Genomic DNA, 22,581 nt, shown 5'->3' with positions numbered 1-22,581 from the left:
CTTCTTTCTAGAATAGGGATACTGTGGGTGTGGAAAATTATATAGCCTGTCTTAGCACTATTGAATTGCTTTCCTTCCTCCTCTCCCTCCTTCCCTTCCTACTCCTCCTTTCTTTCCTCCTCCTTCCTAGTCCAATACTCTTATTTTACACCTTTCTTCCTTCCTTCTTCCCTCCTTCCTTCCTCCTTCCTTCCTTGCTTTCTTCCTTCTTCCCTCTCTCCTTCCCTCCTTCCCTCCCTCCCTCCCTTCCTCCTCCTCCTTTCTTTCCTTCCTTCCATCCTTCCTTCCATCCTTCTTTCCTTCCTTCCTTCCTTTCTTTCTTTTCTCCCTCCTTGAAACAAGAGGTGGCTCACTAGATAAGGGAGAGCGGAGAGATATATTAAAATGAAGGTAGTATATAAACAAAAGAGTATAAATATAGATTAAAATTAACAACAACAAAAAAAGGAATGTGTTTATGTGTCTCTGTCTAGGATGGGGGGAGTGTGCAGGGCAAGGAGAAAGGCAAGTGTACTCTGGGAACTCATCCTTAATATTCCCAGGTAATTTGCCCACGCGGTCTAGTCTCTAAAAGGACTAAAAAGAGGAACATTTTCAGTGACCTGACAGCCAATTCAAATTGGATAGGCATCCCCTTGGGGGAAGAATTTTGAATTCTATTCAAGAAAGTTGGGTGGTCGTGGTTTGGGGGCCTTTAAAGGGAGGGCTAGGGATGGGAACAGGGCTAAAGAATCAATTTCCCAAAGAAAATGGAAATAAGGATTCCCAAGTCCAAGTCAGTTTTTTCAGTCTCTGCCTCTGAGAGGTTAATGAACAACTCCCATTCCCCCACTTCTATTTCATTCTGCTTTAGTGGAAGGGGCAGCCAGCACTCACCTGACACAAAGGCCACTTTTTCCTTTAGGATAGGGAGGACGTCAGCAGCTTTCAAACCATCATTTCGAAAAGAACCTGCAGAACATGGAAGTCATTGAGTCAAAGTCAAATAGAGAAGGGGACCAAACCTCAGCCCCAACCATGGTCTCAGCCTCTCCTCACCCCCACCCGATCCTGCTGAGGAGAAATGCCTGCCTCATCACTCCCCGACAGACCAGAGTCCAATCGAATGAGCATTTATTAAGTGTCTACCATGTGAAAGGCATGGTGGTGGGCACTGATGATTCAGAGACAAAGGGGAAAGAGGCCCTCCCCCCCTCCTCTCAGGAAGCTTACGTTCTCCCCTATAGATACAGCAGATAAATACATAAGCACATGTATGAGAATTTGAGGCAAAGGGAGGAACACTGATAGCTGGAGGAGCTAGAAAGGCTTCCTATGGAATTGACACCTGAGTTGAGTCCTGAAAGGAAGCAAGGAATTTTAAGAGGCAGCAGGGCAGAGAAAGGGCACGAGGGCCTGAGACAGAGTTCCAGGCTCTGAAAACAGGAAGTAGACCACTTTGGTCAAAAGGTAGAGTCCATGAATCAAAGTAATATCCAATAACACTACAAAGTTAGACTGAAGCCAAACAGTGAAGAGCTTTAAATGCCAAGCCAAGGACTGTTGTATTTTAAGCTAGAGGAAGAAGGGAGCCACAGCAGGTTTTTAAACAGGGGAGTAACTCACTTAGATGTACACTTCCCAAGATTATTTTGGCAGGGGCCTGGAGCATGAACTTTAACAGACAAGGAGACTAATTAGAAGGCTATTGTAATAATCCAAGCAAGAAAAGATAAGGGTTTAAACTAGGGACTAATAGGGGGCAGCTAGGTGGTGCAGTGGATAGAGCACTGGCCCTGGATTCAGGAGGACCCGAGTTCAAATCCGGCCTCAGACACATAACACTTACTAGATGTGTGACCCTCGGCAAGTCACTTAACACCCATTGCCCAAGCAAAAAACAAAACAAACTAGGGACTAATCTAATGCCAAGCCAAAGGTAAAAGTTTCCAAGGGCTCAAGTCACTGCTATTCATCCTTCTACTCCTAAAAGATAAAAATAGTTTTAGTCTCACACTAATCCTTCTCTTTTCCTCCGAAATTCTTTCTGTCTCTCATCTATGTGTGTGTATCTGTCTCTCTGTCTCTGTTTCTCTCTCTCTCTGTCTCCCTCCCCCCCTCTCTTTCTCTGTTTCTCTTTCTCTCTTTCTGTCTGTTTGTCTGTCTGTCTGTCTCTCTCTCTCTCTCACACACACACACACACACTACACCACACTTTGTCTCCACAGGAGTCAAGGTCGGTGTAGATAGATAACCTTCTGATCTTAAAGCTCTAAGCATTTCCATCTTCCCTTTCCATATAGGGCCCTACAAATGATAGTTGACATTTTTCAGGTTCATAAAATAAAGTACAAAGAGTCCTTAATAGACTAATCCAACCCTGAATGGGTCAGATGCAAAGCAGAGGACTGAGCCCCGTTCCTCTTTCTTAATCATCCCCATCATCTACTCTTCTTTCATCACGATCATTATTTAACAATGAGTAATAAGCTGGGCTTTTATTGTTGTTGTTGTTGTTGTTGTTGTTAAATGTTGGTAAAGACCTCCACAGAAATTCTTTAGCCTCCCACAATAATCTATTGCAAAGTCTTCAATCACCCTCACGGTTGGGATGTTCTTTATGAGACCTAATCGAGTTCTTGTGGGGGGCCTGGAGTCAGGGGCACTGGACCACAAGTGGAGTGGGAAATGAAAGAAGAAAACGGCAGACTTTGGATTGAAAGGGCAGTAGCCCGACCCAGTGCCAGATGCGTGGGAAGGGAAGAACCATGGCATCAGAAGCAGAGAACTCCAGACCAGCACGTTGAACCCCAGATCCTTTAATTAACATGCTTTTACAATTACAGTCCTGATCCACTCCCTCGGAATCCCATCCCCTCCTGATTCCTTCCTGGTATTTGTTGCTTGTTTCTCTTTGAAACACAACACATATGCGCCCCTGGAAACATAGCCTCTCTTCTATCGGCCTCAGTGGGATACAGGCAGGAAGATCACAGAGCTTGGGGCCTCTGCCTGACATCTGTCTCCTCACTTCCTGCCTCCTCCCTTAGGGACTAGCTCATAATCTGCAGGGCAGTGGGGGTGAGGGTGGGGATGTGGGAGACCGAGGCTCACAGTATCCACAGCTGGGAGAATCCTTAGAGATCATCTAACCCACCCCCTCTCATTTGACTGATGAGAAAGCTGAGGACCCAGAGAAGTAACATGACTTTTTCAAGGTCACAAAATGAAGTAGGTAGCAGAAGGTGGGGCAAACTCAGGTTTCTGATACCCGGAGCCAGGGTTCTTTCCACTATACCAAGTTACCATTCAGGATAAAATGTATAATCCTTATCCCAGGAGTGAATCAATGCAGAGTTCACTGCTCACATTGGGGCTGCTAGAATAGAATAGCATAGCTCCAAAAATGGTTAACGTTTATAGAATGCCTACTATGTGCCAGGGCTTTACAATTGTTATCTCATTTGTTCCTCGAAACAACCCTGGGAGGTAGGTGTCATTATTATCCTCATTTTACAGTTAAGGAAACTGAGGCAAACAGAGGTGAATTGACTTGCCCAGGGTCATACAGCTAATAAATGTCTGAGGCTGAATTTGAACTCAGGTCCTCCTGACTCCAGGTCCAAGTCACCAGCTGCCCATCTACTCCAGGGTATTCACAGAATCATAAAATCTCAGCATTGGAAAGGACCTAAGAGGTCACCTCATTCAATATCCCTACCTGATTTAGGAATAACCTATTGGACATCCCTGACAAATGATCATTTACCTGAAAACACCTGATGATGGGGAACTCTCTACCTCCATAAGCAGCCTGCTCCACTTTTGGGCAGCAGTAATTGTTAGACAGGTTTTGTTTCCCCCAACATCAAGACTAAATCTGCTTCTTTGTAACTTCTACCCACTACTCTGCCTTCTGGCCTCTGGGGAGACTGTCTTCTTTTTTAAAGGGTTGTGATGCCTCTTCCACCACCCCCCCCCCACATACACAATTCTTTTCTTTTTCAGGTTAAAAATTACCAACTCTTTCAACCAATATTTGTATGGCACAGTTTTGATCCCCATTTCCCCTTGGTTGACTTTCTCTGGATACAAGCTATTTAGAGACTTAACATAGCAATGTGGATATCTCCTCAATTCAGGTTGCTAAAATTAAGGACAGGAACTTTGCCCTTCCCTACCTTAAAGATCTTATGTTCTCTTGACACATCTTCCATTGTCCTTTTTTCCTCTTAGAGAAGGGATGTCAATAGAGCTAACAAGCTTCTCGAGACAGATGAACCACAACCACCCAAGTTCAAAGTTGAGGGCGCCATATTCCCCTGGTAGAGTCACAAGTTACCTTTATTTTCAGTCAATAAATTAACAAACACTTGTCAAGCCTCTACTCTGTGTCAGACACTATGCTCAATGCTGGGGGATTTGAGGATGAATATGAAGCAGTTTCTGCCCTTGAGGAGCTTATATTCGACTAGAAGAAACAATATATACACATATCAGTATATACAAAGCAAAAACAAGGCTTCTTGTTCAGGGCTTGTGGGGAGTGGGGAGGAAGAGAGCTAGGAATTGGGGAAACTAAGCTGTCAAGGAAACAATTATAAACTTCATTCAATCTTCTGGACACAATCTGAGGCACAGCCAAGATGAATACTTTTTCTATTCTTTGCCATAGGCCTCCCTAGCTTGTGAGTAAGGTGTGCCAGTGTACCCCAAAGAAGAAGCATTCCCATTGGTTTTTCCCCTCTTTCTCAGGGCAAGGACCAATGGTAATGCTCCCTCAGGGAGAGCCAAGCACACCAGACTGTTTGCACAATCCTTCCTTTTAGGAATCCAACCGTGTCTTTGTCTGTAGCTCACCACGGTGACTCTCCAAAGTCTACATTCCAAGGTTGTCCATGCCTCTGGGTCAATGAGTCAATGAGCATTCATTAAGTACCTACTATGTTCCAGACCTTGGGCACCCTGTAGGTAGAGACTCTCCGACTTTTTTCAAGGATACTCCATTTTTCACTTCCTGGAAATCTCATTGCCACTTCTGATTTGTTCCATGAAGTTTGTATTCAGTCAAAGGGCCACCCTTGAGGACCTAGAGGGCCACGTTTGGCCTTGAGGCCACAGGTTCCCCACCCCTGTCCTAGAACATCATCAAGTAGAGCAGGAAAAGAAGTCTCGTCCTCTCTACCGGTAATTCTACCAAATCTAAGAGAGGGAATGAATGATTCAACCCCAGGAAATATCTTGGAGGTAAGTCTTGAATAAAGTTAGGAAAAGTAGAGAAACTCTGTTTAGGTAATAAGGCATTCCAGGTGGGTTGCCAGGGTTCTCCTGGCCCATTTTTCTCCAGGTTCATGAAGAAAAGTTGCCTGTTCTGCTGACAGCCTCTATGTAGTGTCAAGAATGAAAAGACTCCTAAACAGAGGTATGGCTCTGAGAGAAGCTGAGCCATAAGCAAGAAACAGAGAACCAATGTGAGAATCTGCACCAAGAATAAATGGAAGATGGGGTCAATTATGTGCTGGGGAAGGGAGGGGGAACGTCGGCTGTGGAGAGGCTTCAGAGCCAACTGGTGGAAGTTTGGCTCTGAAATGAGTCTGAACCACTCCAGGCTTCTGACAGGAAGCCAGCTGGCCACAAATGGTTAAGTTCTGGGAGAATCCCAACATAGCCCTGGACGTGGTTCTCCCTGAAGGAGTAATGTGAAGCTGTGTTCCCCTTACCAGGCCAGCCAACACCTGTTTCTCATCAGGTAACATCAACCTCCATCACCTACCTGGACCTAAAGGAAATAGGGAGGGAGCAGGAAGACTCTTATTCTTCTAGATCCCAGTTCTTCATGCCTTCCCTAGGGCAAACCTAATTAAGAGACCTCCCTCATTCCTCCCTTCCTCCCTTCTCCCAAGGGCTCCACTGACAATTTAGCCACATGAGAGGACAATGGACCAGGGCCCAAAATGACTTTTCCCGAACATCCAGTTCAGACCTTAACGGGGAATTCAAACCAGACAAAGAAAATTCAAGTTTAATTAGAGGCATTAGAGACTCCAGTCTCTAGGGCTGGAACTAACTCCAGACGTTGCCAGCTAGCCTCCTTCAAGAGGTGTCATTTCCTCTGGGAAGCCTTTCCTAATCCCCTTCTCCCTCCTCCTTCAATTACCGTGTATGTGCTACATACCTTGTACATATCTTCTTTTTTGTTTGTTTTTTTTTTTTGGTTAGGCAATAGGGTTAAGTGACTTGCCCAGGGTCACACAGATAGTAAGTGTTTTGTGTCTGAGGCTGGATTTGAACTTACATCCTCCTGACTACAAGGCCGTAGCTCTATCCACTGCTCCACCTAGCTGCCCCTGTGCTTATCTTCTTACTTGTTACATTCCCCCAGTAGAATGTAAACTCCTTGAGAGCAAGGGATTGTTTTTCATTTTGTCTTTGTATCCTTAGTACCCAGTATAGTACCTTCCAAGTGGTGAGAGAGTGACAAAGATAGAGACAGGGATAAGGATAGGAAAAGGGACTAGGTATGGGACTTCATTAGTATTGGGGGCTCCCAGATGAGGACGTTCCCTCCACCAGTGCAGGTAGGAACCTTCTCTGCAATTTATAGCTTTAAAACAGGGGTTCTTAACTTGAAGTTCATGAACTTAAAAAAAAAATTTTTTGATAACTATATTTTGAAATAGTTGGTTTCCAAAAAAAAAGAAAAGAAAAGATATAGTTGGTTTCCATTGTAATCTTCTGCATTTAGAAACATTATTCTGAGAAGAGGTCTTGGGCTTCACCAGACTGGATATATCAAGACTAGCCAGTTGAGTACTGCAATAACCCAGGCAAGAGGTAATCTGTCATTTAAATACACTAAAAATAATAAATATTTCTTCTGCAATGGTGTTCGTGCTTTTTGTTTCCTTAGAAAATGCGTTTTTTTTTAAAAGTTAAACAACTCCTGTCCAAGTTATTACTAATCACAAATTAGGTAGGCACAACAACAGCACACATCGATTTTCCTTCCCACCCGCCTCTCTTATTTTTGTCACTTCTTTGGCTGCATTCCACTCCCCAGTAAATAGTTCAGAACGCAGTCAAACCTGGCCTCCAGACCTCTGGGAGAACTTTCCAATTTGCTGTTAGGAAAGTCAATGAGTCTCTCTCTGAGAAAGTCCTGCTCCTTGCCCCAGGCAGCAGCAGAAAGAGCAAAACACCAATTGATCCTCCTGCAGAAGCACCAGAACCTCACACTTCAAATCCCATTCATCATTCCCCAATTCTCCTGTCACCCTACCTTCTCTCCAGGGAAACCTGCCTGCTCCATTCCTGCGTCTTTCATTTCTTTGCTCTTCTGCCTCCAATCTGCCCTACACACAAAGTAATCTTCCACAAGCACTGCTTTAATCAGACCATCCACCTGCTCAAAAACTTTATCCGCTGCCTGCTGAAGAAAGTTAAACCACTCAATGCCCTCTACAATTTGGCAGTTCCCTATACATCCAGCCCTCTCTCTCATTACTCCCATTCAGGAACTCTAGGTTCAGGCCAAACTAGACAAATTCTCAATCCCCACACAGGCCTGGCCTGTTTCTACCCCAGAGCCTTTGCTCCTTCCATTCCCTAGCTCTTGAATGTTCTGCCCTGATATCTTTGACTATAGAAACCCTTCCCATCCATCCAGGCCCAGCTCAAATATCAATCTCTTTCTGTATTCCCCCTTCCCCACACCCTCTACCCAGCATTGAGCTCTCTTTGCTATAAATTTGTGAAATCTTGTTTGTATCTCTATTATAAATTTATCACATTTTTTTAAATAATTTTTATCACGTTTTAGTTATTTGTGTACAAATCTTAGGAAGGACCTACTACTCTCTTATGTTGGGCCTGGAGTCAGAAAGATTCATCTTCATGAGTTCTAATCTGGCCTCAGACACTAGCTGTGTGATCCTGGGCAAGTCACTTAACCCTGTTTACCTCAGTTTCCTCATCTGTAAAATGAGCTGGAGAAGGAAATGGCAAACCACCCCCTGTATCTTTGCCAAGAAAATCCCAAATGGGGTCACAAAGAGTCAGACAGGACTGAAATGACTGAACAACAAAAGTTAGGGGAGGATGGGGTGCTTCTAGACTATAAATTCTGTCAGGACCTAATTTGTTCTTTCTTATCTCCATCACTTATTTCATAGATAGCATTCAGTTACTAAATATCTGTGGGCTGCTTGTTTTCAGATGTGATAGGAAATGTTAAGTTCTCTGGTTAGGCTTTTTCGAGAATGAATCCCTATTCCTGGCCTCCTCTTTTTAAGTAGAGCATTCTCCCTCATCGCAACTCAGAGCTTTGCACAATGATCTGAATTAACAGAAAAAAATCTTCTTTTTGCAGAAGAATTAACCCCAGTCTTCTTTTTAAATAGGAGGTATCCCCCTTTCAAAGGGCTTGATACCCACGCTGTCTACAGAACTAACACCCAAAGCCCTTGCCCAATGAATAAATAATCAAAGGATCTGAACAAAAAATTATCAAAAGAAAAATCTCAAACTATTAACAACTATATGTAAGAATTTTCCAAATCATTAATAATAAGAGATATGAAAATCAAAACAAGTTTAAGGTTTCATGTCACATTCAGCAAATTGGCAAAGATAAAAAAATATGGGATTAGTCAATAATGGAGGAGCTATGGAAAGACAAGCACTCTAATGACTATTGATGAAGCTGTGAACTGATCCAGTTATTCTGGAAAACAATATGAAATCTTCAGTTAATCAAATCAATCTACATGTATTTATTAAGTGTTGATTATACCTCAGGCACTGCACTAGATACTGGAATACAAAGACAAAAGTTAAACCGTCTCTACCTTCAAAGGGCTTAAAGTCTAACATGTACATGGATAGGTAGATTTTTTAAAAAATTATGCTAAGAAAATAACCAAAACATCTATAGCCATTGACCCAGAGATCCCAGTGCTAGGCATATACTCCAAGAAGGTCAATGGCTGAAAGGTCCCATATACAACAAAATTACTTATTGAAGCTTTCTTTTGTAGTAGCAAAGAACTGGAAACAAAGTAGATGCCCATCAAAGGGAGAATGATGAAATACATTTTGGTACAGGAATATCATAGAATATTACTATGCCTCTTGTGAATATAAGGAATATAGGGAGACATGGGAAAGCATAAGAACTGATGCAAGTTTTCCCATGTCTCCCTAAAGCAGAACCAAGAAAACAATACAACCAATGATGACAACAATGTAAATGAAAAGACCAGCAACAAAAATTAAAACTGAAAGCTGTCATGATAATGACTAAGATTGATCCCAAACAAGAGATAAGAGAATGCATGCCCCCTCCCTTCTTTGCAGAGGTGGGGGACTATGGATGTGGAATGTTGTACATACTGTTGAATTTGATTGATGTGTTTATTAATTTTGCTAAACTGATCTCTTTGTTTTGTTTTTTGCTAAAATTCTTTCTTTCTTCCCCTTTGTTAAGGGATGGCCCTTAGGATATGTGGGTAGATTGGATATATTAAGAAATGAAGTTGATGTAAAAAACAAAAAGCCTCAGTAAAAATGAAAAAAAAATAAGAAGTGTTTTAATACATTTAAATAAGATTTCCACTTTCAAAAATTTGAGTTAAACATCACTTTTCAAGAACATGGACAGTTTAAGTGATTTGCCCACATGACAAGTTGGGAGCAAACCCAAGAGTAGAACCCAGGACTCTTGAATCCCATGTGCGGGATCTGTCCAGTGCATCACATGGCTTCACAAATAACCTGTTAGAATTCCTTGAGGAGGGCAAATAATGCTTTGGACAAAGGCCAAGCAGGAGGATATAATTTATTTAGATTTTAAAGAGATCTTGATAGGGTTCTATAGCAAAACTCATTTGGGATATTTAATCACCATCACATATAAAAATTTGATTTAGAGATAAGAAACAAAACATAGGGATAAATGGATAAATTTCTAGAAGGAGCAAAAAGTATGAGGGTTTTTAGGGATTGTTTTTGAATTAGGTATACATAACAGATTTATAAACGATCTGTACGAAGGAAACTAAAAATTTCAAGTCTGAAGAGGACACTCCATGTAGCAAAACACTAAGCCAAGATAAACCACAAGGAACAATAGATAAGCTTGACAGTAAGGCATTTCCCTCGAAATGGTCCAAACTTTAGGATATAGGACAACAGAGTATGAGCTATCAATTAGAATACAAGAAAGAAGGAAGGAAAGGGACATTTATTGAGTGCTTACTGTATACCAGGTACTTTACAAATATTAATAATGGTAATAATACCTAACACTAATCAAGTAGGCTATGTACCAGGAACTATACTAAGCACTTTTCAATTATTATCTCTTCTGATCCTCACAACAACCCTGGGAGGGAGATGTTATTATTGTCCCCATTTTATACTTGATGATACTGAGGCAGGAAGAAGTTAAATGACTTGCCCAGGGTCACCCAGCTAATAAGAATTGGAGGCTTTGAACTGAGGTCTTCATGACTCCAAGACCAGTACTCTATCCACTACACTCCTAACCAGAAGTTCTTAATCTGGGATCTGTGAATTTAAACATTTTTTAGATAATTTCATTTCAATATAATTGCTTTCTTTTATAATCCTATGTATTTTATTTGTTTAAATACATCATTTTGAGAAAAGACCATAGGATTTACCAGTCCTCCAAAAGAGTCCATGACACAAAAAAAAAAACAAAAAAAAAAGCGCTTAGCCATTCCCTAAATACATTGGTCCAAGGTGATGCTATAGCCACCAAGGCTGAAAATGGTAGGACTCATCAGAAAAGGAAATCAAAAGCCAAGTAGAAAATCAATTCTACCCTTGAATGATAGAGTCATTTTCCCCCCAGCACCTAGAGCAGGCAGCAGTAGGTACTTAATACATATTTGTTGAATTGAGTTGGCTTGAATTTCATATACAACACTAGTCTCACACATAAAATACTATTTATAATTCTATTTGTTGCACCTCAAGAATGATTTGACAGAGTTAAAGACAACTCATACAGTCAAAGAGAGGGAAAGCAGTTATATGAAGACAAATTTCTCAAACTCCACGCCTCTGGCTAGAGTCTCTGCTGATCTATTATTTCCTTGGATTCTGAGTTATTTGACTTACCCAATAACAATTAATAATTCACATAGAAGCATGGAAGCTACATACTATGTTATGTCAGAGATCACATAATGAAAAGGGGGTTGAGGTAGTAAAGACTAAAAAAGTTCTTTATTCAATGTATAGTAAGCTTTTGCAACTTGTTCTGCAAAGAGACAGTAATGGATGATGCATGTAAAGTGTAAACTTTAAAGTGCTATATCAATGTGAACTACTACTTACTTATCATTAGAGTCTGAAAATATAAACCACTTCCCTCCAAAATTAGATAAATTCATCCATTTATCTGATAGGCAGCCATGATGTAGTAGATAGCTGGCCTCAAAATAAGAAAGACCTGGGTTCAAGTCTCACTTCTACTACTACTACTCCTACTACTCCTACTACTCCTACTACTACTACTACTACTACTACTACTACTGCTACTACTGCTACTACTACTACTACTACTACTACTACCTAGAATTTATATAGCACTTTAAAATTTGCAAAACACTTTACAAATAGTATCTCATTTTATCTTCACATAACCCTGTGAGTTAGGTGCTATTATTCTTCCCATTTTACAGATGAGGAAAATTAGGTAGGCAGAGGTTAAATGACTTGCCCATGGTCACACAGCCAATATCTGGAAGTGGATTTGAATGAAATCCTTCTAGTGCATTATCCATTGCACCAAAGAGCAAGTCACTTAATCTTTCATTGCTCTAGGTAACTCTCTAAGATCATAAATTGTAGAGAAGGTGCCAACCAGCATTGACAAAGGATATTTCTTCATCTGGGAGTTCCCTATCCCAATGAAATCACAGGTCTATTCCCTATCCCCAACACTAAATTTATCCATAATGACTTTCCTATTATTCTGAGATGTAGCATGGAGTAATAGATATAGAGCCATCCTCAAAATATGGAAGATCTGGGTCTATGTCCTATCCCTAAAAGATATTGGCTGTCTGACCTTAGACAATTTACTTAACCTCTTGGTACCCTAGAGATTAGTAATCTATAGCTATAAATTAGAGAGCAGGTGCTGATTTGCATTTCCTCACAGCAAATTCCCTATACTTATGAAATCATGGCCCCCAAAAGGGAAAAAATTATTATTAAGGGCAATTTGAGATGGTGGAGATACATCTCTAACCTTCTGAATTTCATGTCCAGAAAGACAACCATCCTCCTCCTACAATCTACCCCTTGGGCCACTACCTAAGACAGAGAACTGGACTGGATGGATCACGGATGTGATGAGGTATGGCATTCCCTTGGTTCTTAGGTCAGTATCTCTTTCTTTTCTTCTTATGACCATTCCCTTACTAGCCCCAAGAAGAACTTAGTATCAAGAAGAAAGAAAATTCACACTGGCTTCTTAAGTGACCTCAACTTACTCCATGTTTGTTCTCCATGGTTTCTGCCCATAGTGTTTTGAAGCTACCTTTCCCTCTTCTCTCCACCTATATGAATTCCTACTTTAAAGCCCAGCCCATGTTCTACCTCTTTCACTAAACCTTTGCCAACCAGTCCATCCCATCCCATTTCTTTCTTCTTATAATTCCTATCGTACGCATAGTGCCTATCATTCAACTTAGCATGAGATTGTAAGGTCCCTGAGGGCAGGGGCCGTCACTTCCACTTCTATATCCCCACAGTGCCCAGCACAAGGTAGGAGCCCAATAAATACTCATCAATTTCATTTGACCAGAATGTATGGCATTTTGTCAGCAGCTCTGGGATGGTCAGCAGCAAGTGATGAAACTATTGCCTAAAATGTGGGGTCACAGATTGGGATAACAGATAAATAAAGGAAGTGGAAAAACACTCAGAGGTCATCTATTCCTACCTTCTCATTTGACAGATGGGGAAACTGAAACCTATCCGATGGTATTTAAGGGACTTGCCCAAGGTCACAAAGATAGTAAGCATCAGAGGAAGGGTTTGAACCCCAGTCCCCTGAAATGAAACATTATACTGTGATGGAATACCCATCAAGTTAAATCATGCAGGCTCTCCCTTGACCTTAAGTAATCAACAATGGACTATGCTGAACCCCATACCATGGCTTCATAGGGATTGGCTTAATGCCAACCCTTTCTCATTCTTAAGTGGAGAGGAGCAAGATAAGATGGTCTCTGTAATGTCTGTGTAGCAGGGAAATTGATCTGCCGTCAAAGGGGAAAGGAGACATTGTCATCTGTGATGGAAAATGATGGAATTTTTGAGGAAGAAAAAAATCTTCAAACTAAATAATTCAACTGTGTTTCTATCTGTACGTTGCCGTATCTGGCATATACGCAACAGTAAAATTTATCATTTCATGCACCTCTGAACCATGACTGACCAAAATGGGCAATCTTTATCTTCTGAGCAGAGTAGTCCAGAGGAGAAAGGACTCAGATGAACTAGCCTCAGTCTTGGTTTCGTTGCTTAAATTATGTGACCTTGGACAAGTCATTCCCCATGCCTCAGCTTCCTCAACTGTTAAAAGAAGGGACCAAACTAGATAGCATCTGAGGGTCCTTTCCAGCGCTACATCTACAATCCTTTGAAAGTTCTATGATACTAGTTTGGGCTGCTACATTGGTAGCAGGTATATAAGATTTATAACACTATAAACTGCAGGGCAACCTCAGGCCAATGCCTCCAAAAAAAAAGTCTATTGAAATAATAGGAACACCTGCTGCCAAAGAAGATAGAGATCCTGAGCCTCTGGCCTTCCAGGAAGAACAATGTCAACAGGTGGCACCTCGGCTGAAATGGCCCAGTATGATGCTTCTTATGTTCTGCTGAGGATAAAGGCACGCATGCTTAAACTGCCCCTTGAGGCCGGGCCCACCCTATGCATGTCCCGCTGCTGTTAAAATCTCCAGCCTGCTGTTCAGTTAATTAGCAAAGTTAAAACATTCTGTATCTATTCAGGAAATAAAATTGCCACCCCCATCTCCCCAGGCTCCTTGGGCACGGGTGTTCCCTAATTGCCGTATCTCTGGCCCTACTTGTTTAGAAAGGAGTGCAGTTACAATGTTGCCGCCTCTTTTTGCCTCTCCGTTTTCTAACCCACTGTTTCCATTGTTGGATAATTACGATCTGCCCCTCTCCTGGTCCAGTTTCATCCTGAGACTACATGGGTCCTTTACCACCGGAGCTTAAATGCCTTTTGCACCCTGTCCATGATTTCGTGTTGATGGTACAGTAGGAAGGCCCTCGGGACCACTCTGTACCTTGAACCAGCCATCCACCTACACCTTCCTTTGAAACTTGTTCCAAATTTACTTCCTTCATAAAGCATTCTCATTTTAATGTTCTACAACATTGATTATTTTTTTCCTTTCCCTCAGTACTGTGGAAGATATATGATAATTGGCACTTGTTTAGATGTTTCTTTGGAAAAGTTTACTTTGGTATGTGTGGCTTATTTCCCCAACTAACTTGCAAGTTCCTGAGGCTCTCTGTTTTATAGGATTCTAGATTTAGGGCTAGAACAGATCTCAGAGGTCATAGAGTCCAAACCCTTCAATTTACAGATGGAGAAACTGAGGCACAGGAAGGTTAAGTGGTTTTCCAGGGTCATGAAGCTAGTAAGTGGCAGAAGCAGGATTTGAGAGTCCGGTGGCCTCCTGTATCCTTTTAGTACCCAACATAGGCTTTGCATGTATGGAGTTGTTTCACTCAATTAAGAGATTAGAGGAGATTCCCCTGAGAACTGGTTGTCTTGAGAACCCAAGGGATCTTCTGAGCCATGAACCAAATTATGACCAATTCCTGGTCAGTAGTTGTCAGTGGGGAGATGAATGGATGCTTTTCTTCCAACTCCCAGATGCCAGATGAGTTCCAGAGTTATTTCCAAAGGTATATATGGAACAGGGAATAAAATTATGCAGGTAGAAGATGTCCCCCTGACCATCATCAGCCCCACAGGAAGGCCATCTAAAGGCCCAGTCAGGGCCTTTGGGTAAGTTCCAAGGTTAAGTAAGCCCCATGTGCCATGACCATAGGTAACTGGGGTCTGACCCACATAATACTCTCCTACCATTCAAAATTGCTCTGGAATGAAATATGGTGCTGCTTTTGACATTATAAAGGATAGGCCCATATTCCAGTCTGCTTCTCACCGAGCTTGGACAATGTCTTATTCTTTTTGACCTGACGGACTAATGACAAGTTTGTTTGGATTCATACCTACCGGTAACCATCTGAATTTCTAACCACAAATTGCTTCCTTACATGGGGGTTGGTGGAAATAAGCATTTATTAAATGCCTACTATGTGCCCAGCACTCTGCTAAGTACTTTAGAACTAGTATTTCATTTGATTGAATATCTTACTCTTCCAAGTTTGCCTTTCCCCTGCCTCTACACTCAGAGTCCTATTTTACTTGAGTAAATCAACCTTTAAAAGAAAAAAAAAAACCCTGAAAACCTTGACATCCAGGTACTTGCTAGATTTCCTACCATATTCCTGCTTATCTGTGGGTGAGTTCCTTGGGTTCAAGCAGCAGGAAGATCAAGAAAAACCAGGGACTCCTGATATTTCTAGCTCAACTTGAATCTTTTTAAACCAAATAACATAACCACAGAATTGTACAGTGGGAAGGGCCAGTTATTTAGTCCAGCCCATATTCAAAAAAATGAGTCTCCATGATCACATACCTGACAAGCGGTCATCCAACCCCTGTTTGAAGACTTCCACTAAACCAAGGTTCGCTGGTAAACGTCTTAACAAATGATTTGGGGAAGGGGGAGGGGGAAAAGCACATCTGTCCAATACACTTTTAAGTTTAATCTGCATCATTAATATTTTCTCCATCACTTTCTAAAGTCTAGATAATCAACAAGAAGCCAAGCAGGGGCAGCTAAGTGGCAGAGTGGATAAGAGCACTGGCTCTGGAGTCAGGAGAACCTGAGTTCAAATCCAACCTCACACATTTACTAGCTGTGTGACCCTGGGCAAGTCACTTACCCCCAATTGTCTCCCCCCCCCCAAAAAGGAAGAAGACAAGCCCTTATTTGTAATTGTTTGCTAATTTCTGGGGTGTGAATACTCATACTGAAAATACAATAATCAGTTCTTGAAAAAAGGTGGAAGGAACTGGCTCCAGCATACCCCTGGGGGAAACCTGCTCTTGAGGCAACCAATTCCATGTTTTGAACAGCTCTAAATGTTAGGAAGTTTATTCTGAATCCATGTCTAAATCTGCCTCTTTGAAACTTCAGTCTTTTGTTCCTGGTTTTGCCTTCTACATTCCAAGAGAGCAAGTGTAATCCTTTTTTCCCATTACAATCCTTCAAATACTTGAAGAAGGCTGTGTGGCCTTGGGATCATGGCAGGAGGGGCTTCTTATCATGTCATGGGGTCACAGGATCAGTACCTCCCATTTCTTCTCCTCTCCAGGCCAAGTGTCTCCAATTCCTTCATCGGATCTTCATATAACATGGACTAAGGGTTGCTGCCATCGCTGGTGACTTTTTCAAGGTCCTTCCTGTGGCACCCAAACTAAGCACTAGGATCCCAATGTGGTTTGACCCATGATGATAACAGTGGGATGGAATGATGACCCTTTCACTTTCAGAAGATACCAAGGCTGTTATAGAAATATTAACTATCGTTACTATTCTACCATGTATTTAGTACACTTAATAAATGCTTCTTGCCTGACTGCTAAAGTGCTTGTGCTTTCACCACTGCACTAGGTGGGTAGTGTAAGTTTGTATGTATGCCTCTCATATGTGTATATGCATGTATATAAGCATGTTATACGTCAGGCCTATGATTTCATCTATCTAGGGAATCCTTTATATGGAAACGCCTTCCACTGATGATAATTTTAGAGTTTCTTGGGCCACCAAGAGGCCAAAAAACTTGCACAGGGTCACTTAGAGAGTATATGTTAGAGACAGTATTTGAACCCAGGCCCACCTGATGGCAAGGCCACCCTTTCTGCCAGTTCATTTTAAAGAAGACAAAACTGAAATGCAGAAAGAAGTGACTACTAGTATGTGTCAGAGGCAAGACTCAAAATCTACATCTTCTGGCTCCTACCCAATATTTTCCCCAATGTGCCACACCATCTGAAGCCCCCATTAAATTCCTTATTCAGTAACACTTAGCTGTCTCATGAAACTTCGGGAAAGAAGCACCCACATAAGCAAGCCGCCCATAAGTGCTAGTCAGTGCTGGACAGAGAAAATGGCAGACCTAAAGGAGAAAGACTGCTAAGATGGAAGACTCATCCTCCCAATACATCTCTTTCTCAAGCTTCAGGAAGAGATGCTGAAAAATCATCTCGACAGAGAGATTATTAGAGACACCCAGCTTGCTGTAGGAGTGAGGGTAGGGAGACTCCTTCTACTTACCTTTTCAGTTTCTAACCAAATTCCCCATTTATAAGTGCCTCTAGAAACATGCAACTTAGGAAGGAACAGTCTTTGGTTGGACTCTGGGAAGCTGAAAGAATTGGTTAAGATAAAGACTTCTTTCTCCTTTTCACCTCATGTCCTGTTCAAAGCCCAAGACTGGACATTATGATAGAGGAATATAATAAAGAGAAGACAAGTTCCCTACCCTCAAGAATTTCCATCATTGTGTATCAGAAGGGAGGAGACAATCTTTTGTCAAAAGAACAACAACAACAACAACTGTGAGCCCCAAGGGAAAAAACATGATTCTGCCTTCTTGGAGTCTGTTATCTCTCGTGTAAGAGACACACACAGTCTTGAAATTATATCACATAAAATGCCAGAGCTTAGAGATCAACCAGTGTAACTCCCTTATTTTACAAGCAATAATAATGATAAATTACCAACTCATAGTCATAGAGAATTCTCTGGAGTGCTAAGAAGTTAGATGATTTACCCATGGTCACCCAGCTGATATGTGTAAAAGGCAAGACACGAACTTGTTCCTGAAGCCAAGACTAGCCCTCTAACCCTTATACCATACTGCTTCTTACAGGTCTCAGTAATGAAAGATGATATTTATATAGTACTCTGTAGTTTACAATGCAAGTGCCACTCAATAACCATGTGAGATTGATAGGCACAAATAAGGAAACTGAGACCTAGCAAGGGAAATGACTTGTCTAAGACCACATAGTCATTACCCTCCTAGGTAAGGAATTATCAGCCTAAAGACATTCATTTTTGTTCTTGTAACCCCAGTGCCTGGTATATAGTAGGTTTGTTGACTAATTACTTGGTTGATCAATTAAGGAGTATAGAATTGTTATCCAGTCCAGTCAAGTGAGAGAAATATAAATGTAAGGAAATGACTGAAGAGGATTTACAAGGACATAATCAATGACCACTGATCTAAATAATATACAATGAGCTTACAAGTGCTTAGAGGATAGAGGATAAAAATTATTAGCTAGGTGATGATGAATTGGTTGGGTCAGGCTCTCTGAAGGTGGGGAGCTTTGAGCTGGATTTTAAAAGAAGGAAGTACCATGCTGTCAGAGCATTCTATCTGGAAGGAAATAAGATGGATCAAGAAACAAATTGAGGAATGATTCTGATTTGGGTGCCAGAGATAGGGAACAGGTTTTGCTTGAGGGAGGAGAACAGGTTGGAATGATATGGGTGAGATGTTAGGCTTGACTAATAGGACCAGTATTCTGACTCTTAACTTGATACTTTGATGGAAAGGAAGAATACAGTATAATGGTCACTCTAAGCAAAAACATTTAGAGGGATGGAGAGTCTAGATTCTTGATGGATTGGGCTAAGGGCAGCAGGTTCACAGAACTAGACAGTCCATATGATTGTATAAAAAGAATGCTGCTCCAAATCAGCCCTGGAAGCTGACAGGATCTGACTCCCACACTCAGAAATCACATTCCACTTTGGATCCAGAAGTTTAGGTGTGTGGGGGAAGGAGGTCAAAAAATGGGTGGGAGTTAACAGGCAAACAGATCTTGGCTCAAAATAAGAAAGAACTCCTTAACAATTAAAGCCGTCCAAAATGGGGATGGACTGTCTCAGGAGGCAGTGAGTTCCAGGTTACTGGAAGTGATCAAGTAGAGACTGGATGAGTACTTATGGACGATGGCAGAGAGGAAGTTCATCCATAATGCAGGATGTCGTGGCTTATCTTCCTATTTTAATTGGGAGTTCCTAATTAGGGCAGAGATGCTCAACTGTAAAAAGGGAAGGAAGGAATACATGACTTCTAAGGTCCCTTTCAGCTTTAAATCCCATGATCCTATGGTCCCTATCTATCCTGGAAGAATGGAAGTTTCTGGACTTTTTTTCCTTGGGGAAGAATGGGGATAGGGGAAAGAGAACTGATTAGCTAGCTGTGTGACCTTGGGCGAGTCACTTCAGATCTCTGGGCCCACATGACCTTCGGGATCCTTTGAAACTTCACAGTTCTAGGATTCTATTTCACTGTTGCCACCTTTCTGTAGAGGGTGTTGGAGCAGCGAGCAACTGTAGCCTGGTTTCTCTTTGTAATGAAAACAACTTTACAAAGAGAATTTGTCCTTGGTTTTGGATGAACTGTGAAGAATGCTAATCCCCTAGGCCCAGGCAAGCTGGTAGGTATTTGCAAGACTCCATAATATGAAGTTCCATATAGTTACTAGGGGCCATATCTTAAGCACTTTGTTCCTTTTGTTCATGGAACAAGCCCCACAGTGAGAGAAGACATTGGCTGTCCATCTAAGTGGAGGATAGCAGCCATTCTCCATCATCTCCTTCCAGTTATTACCTCTACCCCCTCCCTCGCTTTTCCCATCGTTCATCTTCTAACTGGTGTTAGAAAAGGGAAAAAGAGGGGAAACTAAAGAATGAAGAAAGGACAGAGAAACAGAAAGATAAAGACAGAGAAAGAGACAGAGACAGAGAGACTAAGAGACAGAGAGGGAGTGATATCTTTGTCTCCTCTTTATAGACATTAATGAACTATTGAGGAAACTGACTGCTGGAAAGCTCCTTCAGTAACTTAAATATGTGCCTTGGAGCTACCCGTCAGAAACACCTACCACTGAGACAGGAAGCATGTGTGAGAGGAAGGAATAAATCTGGAATGGAAGTTTTATGTCAGTAAAAGACCGCACAACAGACAGCACAGAGACTCATGTGCTGCATCCAACATGGGGAACTAACACCCCACAGCTAGGGTGATTTCATGACAGCCACCTCTACCTCCTCACTGCCAGGGCTGGCAAACCAGCTTAAACAATTTCCTCCCATTGGTGCATGTGTGGGCAGGAATGATGGAGCCAAACCCTTCCCATTGGGCAATGCTCTTCCTTTCCCTACTTCACCAATTTTTTTTTCTGGCATAGGAGCACCAACCCTATTCTGACTTCAAGGCAAAGAAAAGAAAAGCATTAAGGCTTCCAAAATGGTAAATGTTGAGTGCTGAGCTTATCAAGAAGAAAATGGACAAGTGTCATGGGATATGGACAGCAGATAATGGCCTAGAGATCATCTAAGCTAGATATTTTCTTTGGTTGGAATGCTTGTGCTCTCTCTCTCTCTCTCTCTCTCTCTCTCTCTCTCTCTCTCTCTCTCTCTCTCTCTCTCCCTCCTTCCCTCCCTCCCTCCCCTTCAATGTCACTGTCACTTTTTCCTTGTATGTCTTTTTTTTTTAATTTACACATATCTTTTCATCATTCAATTTCATTTTTAGTAGCTAGCGACTAGGTGGTACAGTGGATAGAGTGCTAGGACTACAGTCAAGAGGACTCATCTTTCTGATTTCAAATCTGGACTCAGAGACTTGCTAGTTGTATGACCTTGGGCAAGTCACTTAACCTGGTTTGCTTCAGTTTCCTCATCCATAAACCAAGCTGGAGAAGGAAATGGCAAACCACTCCAATATCTCTGCCAAGTAAACCCCAAATGGGGTCACAAAGAGTTGGACATGATCGAAACAACTGAACAACAAAAATAACTTATATTACATTGATACAATGCTTTATGAACATCTGCTCATTTGATCCCCACAAAAACAATGAAGTAGGGAATATAAATATTATGATCCCTATTTTACAAATGACAAAGTTAAGGCCCAGAGAGATAAAGTGATTACCCCAGATTACATGGCTAGTAAGTGGCAAAACCAGGAATCACACCCAAATCTTCCAACTCAGACCCTTAGTGGGGTGTGACCTGAAGCAGGCCACCTGACTTCTGGACCTCAGATTCCTCTTGTTAAAATGAGGCTCAATGACCTCTAAATCCCTTTTAGTTTTAAATTCTATGATCTTATGACTCTAAGACCAGGGATTTTTTCCTACTATACTATTATGCCTCCCCACTGGATGGCTGAAGTTGACATTAACCATAAATGTCTGGTTAATGTTCTATCTTGGAAGAATAGAAATCAGCAATATTATTATTAAATTATCATCACCACTGAAGATCAGTAATTATCAGCGCTTTAAGCATGGGGATAGGACCTTTCTTAGCCAAGTTAATGAGAAAAGCCCTACTATTTATTCTTCACAAGATGTAACATTAGTCAGACTTCTATTACTAATGCCAATCCAAGCAAGAGCTTAGAATGTACCAGCAACACAAGCATACACATACATATGTCTATATGTACACACACACACACATGTGTGTATGCCTAAAAATCTGTCAGTGTTTAGTATGACTAAGCATCAGAAAACAACCACTTGAACAGTGATTTTGCTTTCAATTTTGTGAATGCATTGTTTCTAATGTTTTTAGTGAAATCAACTGTTTCTACCTCAAAGCAATGAGGGTGGGACATAGGAAGCCTTGGGTCTAGGTTTACTTTGAGCCCCACATTCAGACCAGTTCATTGACCATTTTACCTGTCAGTTTAATATTGTCTGTAACTACACACATACACACATACACGCACCTGCGCACACACACACACACACACAGAGGATATTTAGAGAATCAGAAAAATGCTCAGAGAAATCAATACGATTTACATTATATGGGAATCCCGAATATTCTTTAAGTCTCTCTATCAAGTCAACTCCATTGTTTCCAAGATGTAGTATAGATTGATCAAGCTGAATTCAATTGGTACATGATGACTTTTAGAAGAATGTAAAATTATTAGTTTAAAAAGTAGACTTTGGGCTTTATCATTTAGAGTCATTATAAACAACTCCATTTTAGTCAAATGGTGGGAGCCCCAACAGGGTTCCAAGTGTGACATCTCAGCACCTGGGCACTTCCCTCTCTCTCAAACTACCTCCTTCATCCAGGTATGAGATAAAAGTGAGAGCAACACAATGATGGCTGAAATTTTAATTTGGAACTACAAAACTCTGAATTTTTAGTAATAGACCTGTACAACCTGCTCCACAGGCCAAATCCCTGATGCCCCCCTCCCCCGTCTCTGTCTTTGTCTCTCTTTCTCCCACCCTCCCTTAAATTCTGTCTCTCCCTCCTCCATCTCCCCCCTTCCTCTCTCTGTCTCGCTGTCTCTCCCTCCTCTCTCTTTCCCTTTCTCCATGTCTCCCTTTCTCTTCTC

At 41.5% G+C, this 22,581-nt stretch overlaps 1 protein-coding gene across 1 annotated transcript in view; it reads right to left on the bottom strand.

Moving 5' to 3' along the window:
- The window catches only part of KALRN (kalirin RhoGEF kinase), a 966,578-nt gene that overhangs the window by 686,882 nt on the left and 257,115 nt on the right, over positions 1 to 22,581 (bottom strand). Inside the window, exon 2 of the mRNA XM_027845153.1 lies at positions 877 to 951. Coding sequence (XP_027700954.1) covers positions 877 to 951 — 75 coding nt within the window. The remainder of the gene's footprint in view (positions 1 to 876; positions 952 to 22,581) is intronic.

Source organism: Vombatus ursinus, unplaced genomic scaffold (assembly GCF_900497805.2).
Source record: "Vombatus ursinus unplaced genomic scaffold, bare-nosed wombat genome assembly UNPS02014959.1, whole genome shotgun sequence".
Taxonomy (NCBI): Eukaryota; Metazoa; Chordata; class Mammalia; order Diprotodontia; family Vombatidae; genus Vombatus; species Vombatus ursinus.
The sequence above is the reverse complement of the archived record's forward strand: the minus strand, read 5'-3'. Positions and strand labels throughout refer to the sequence as shown.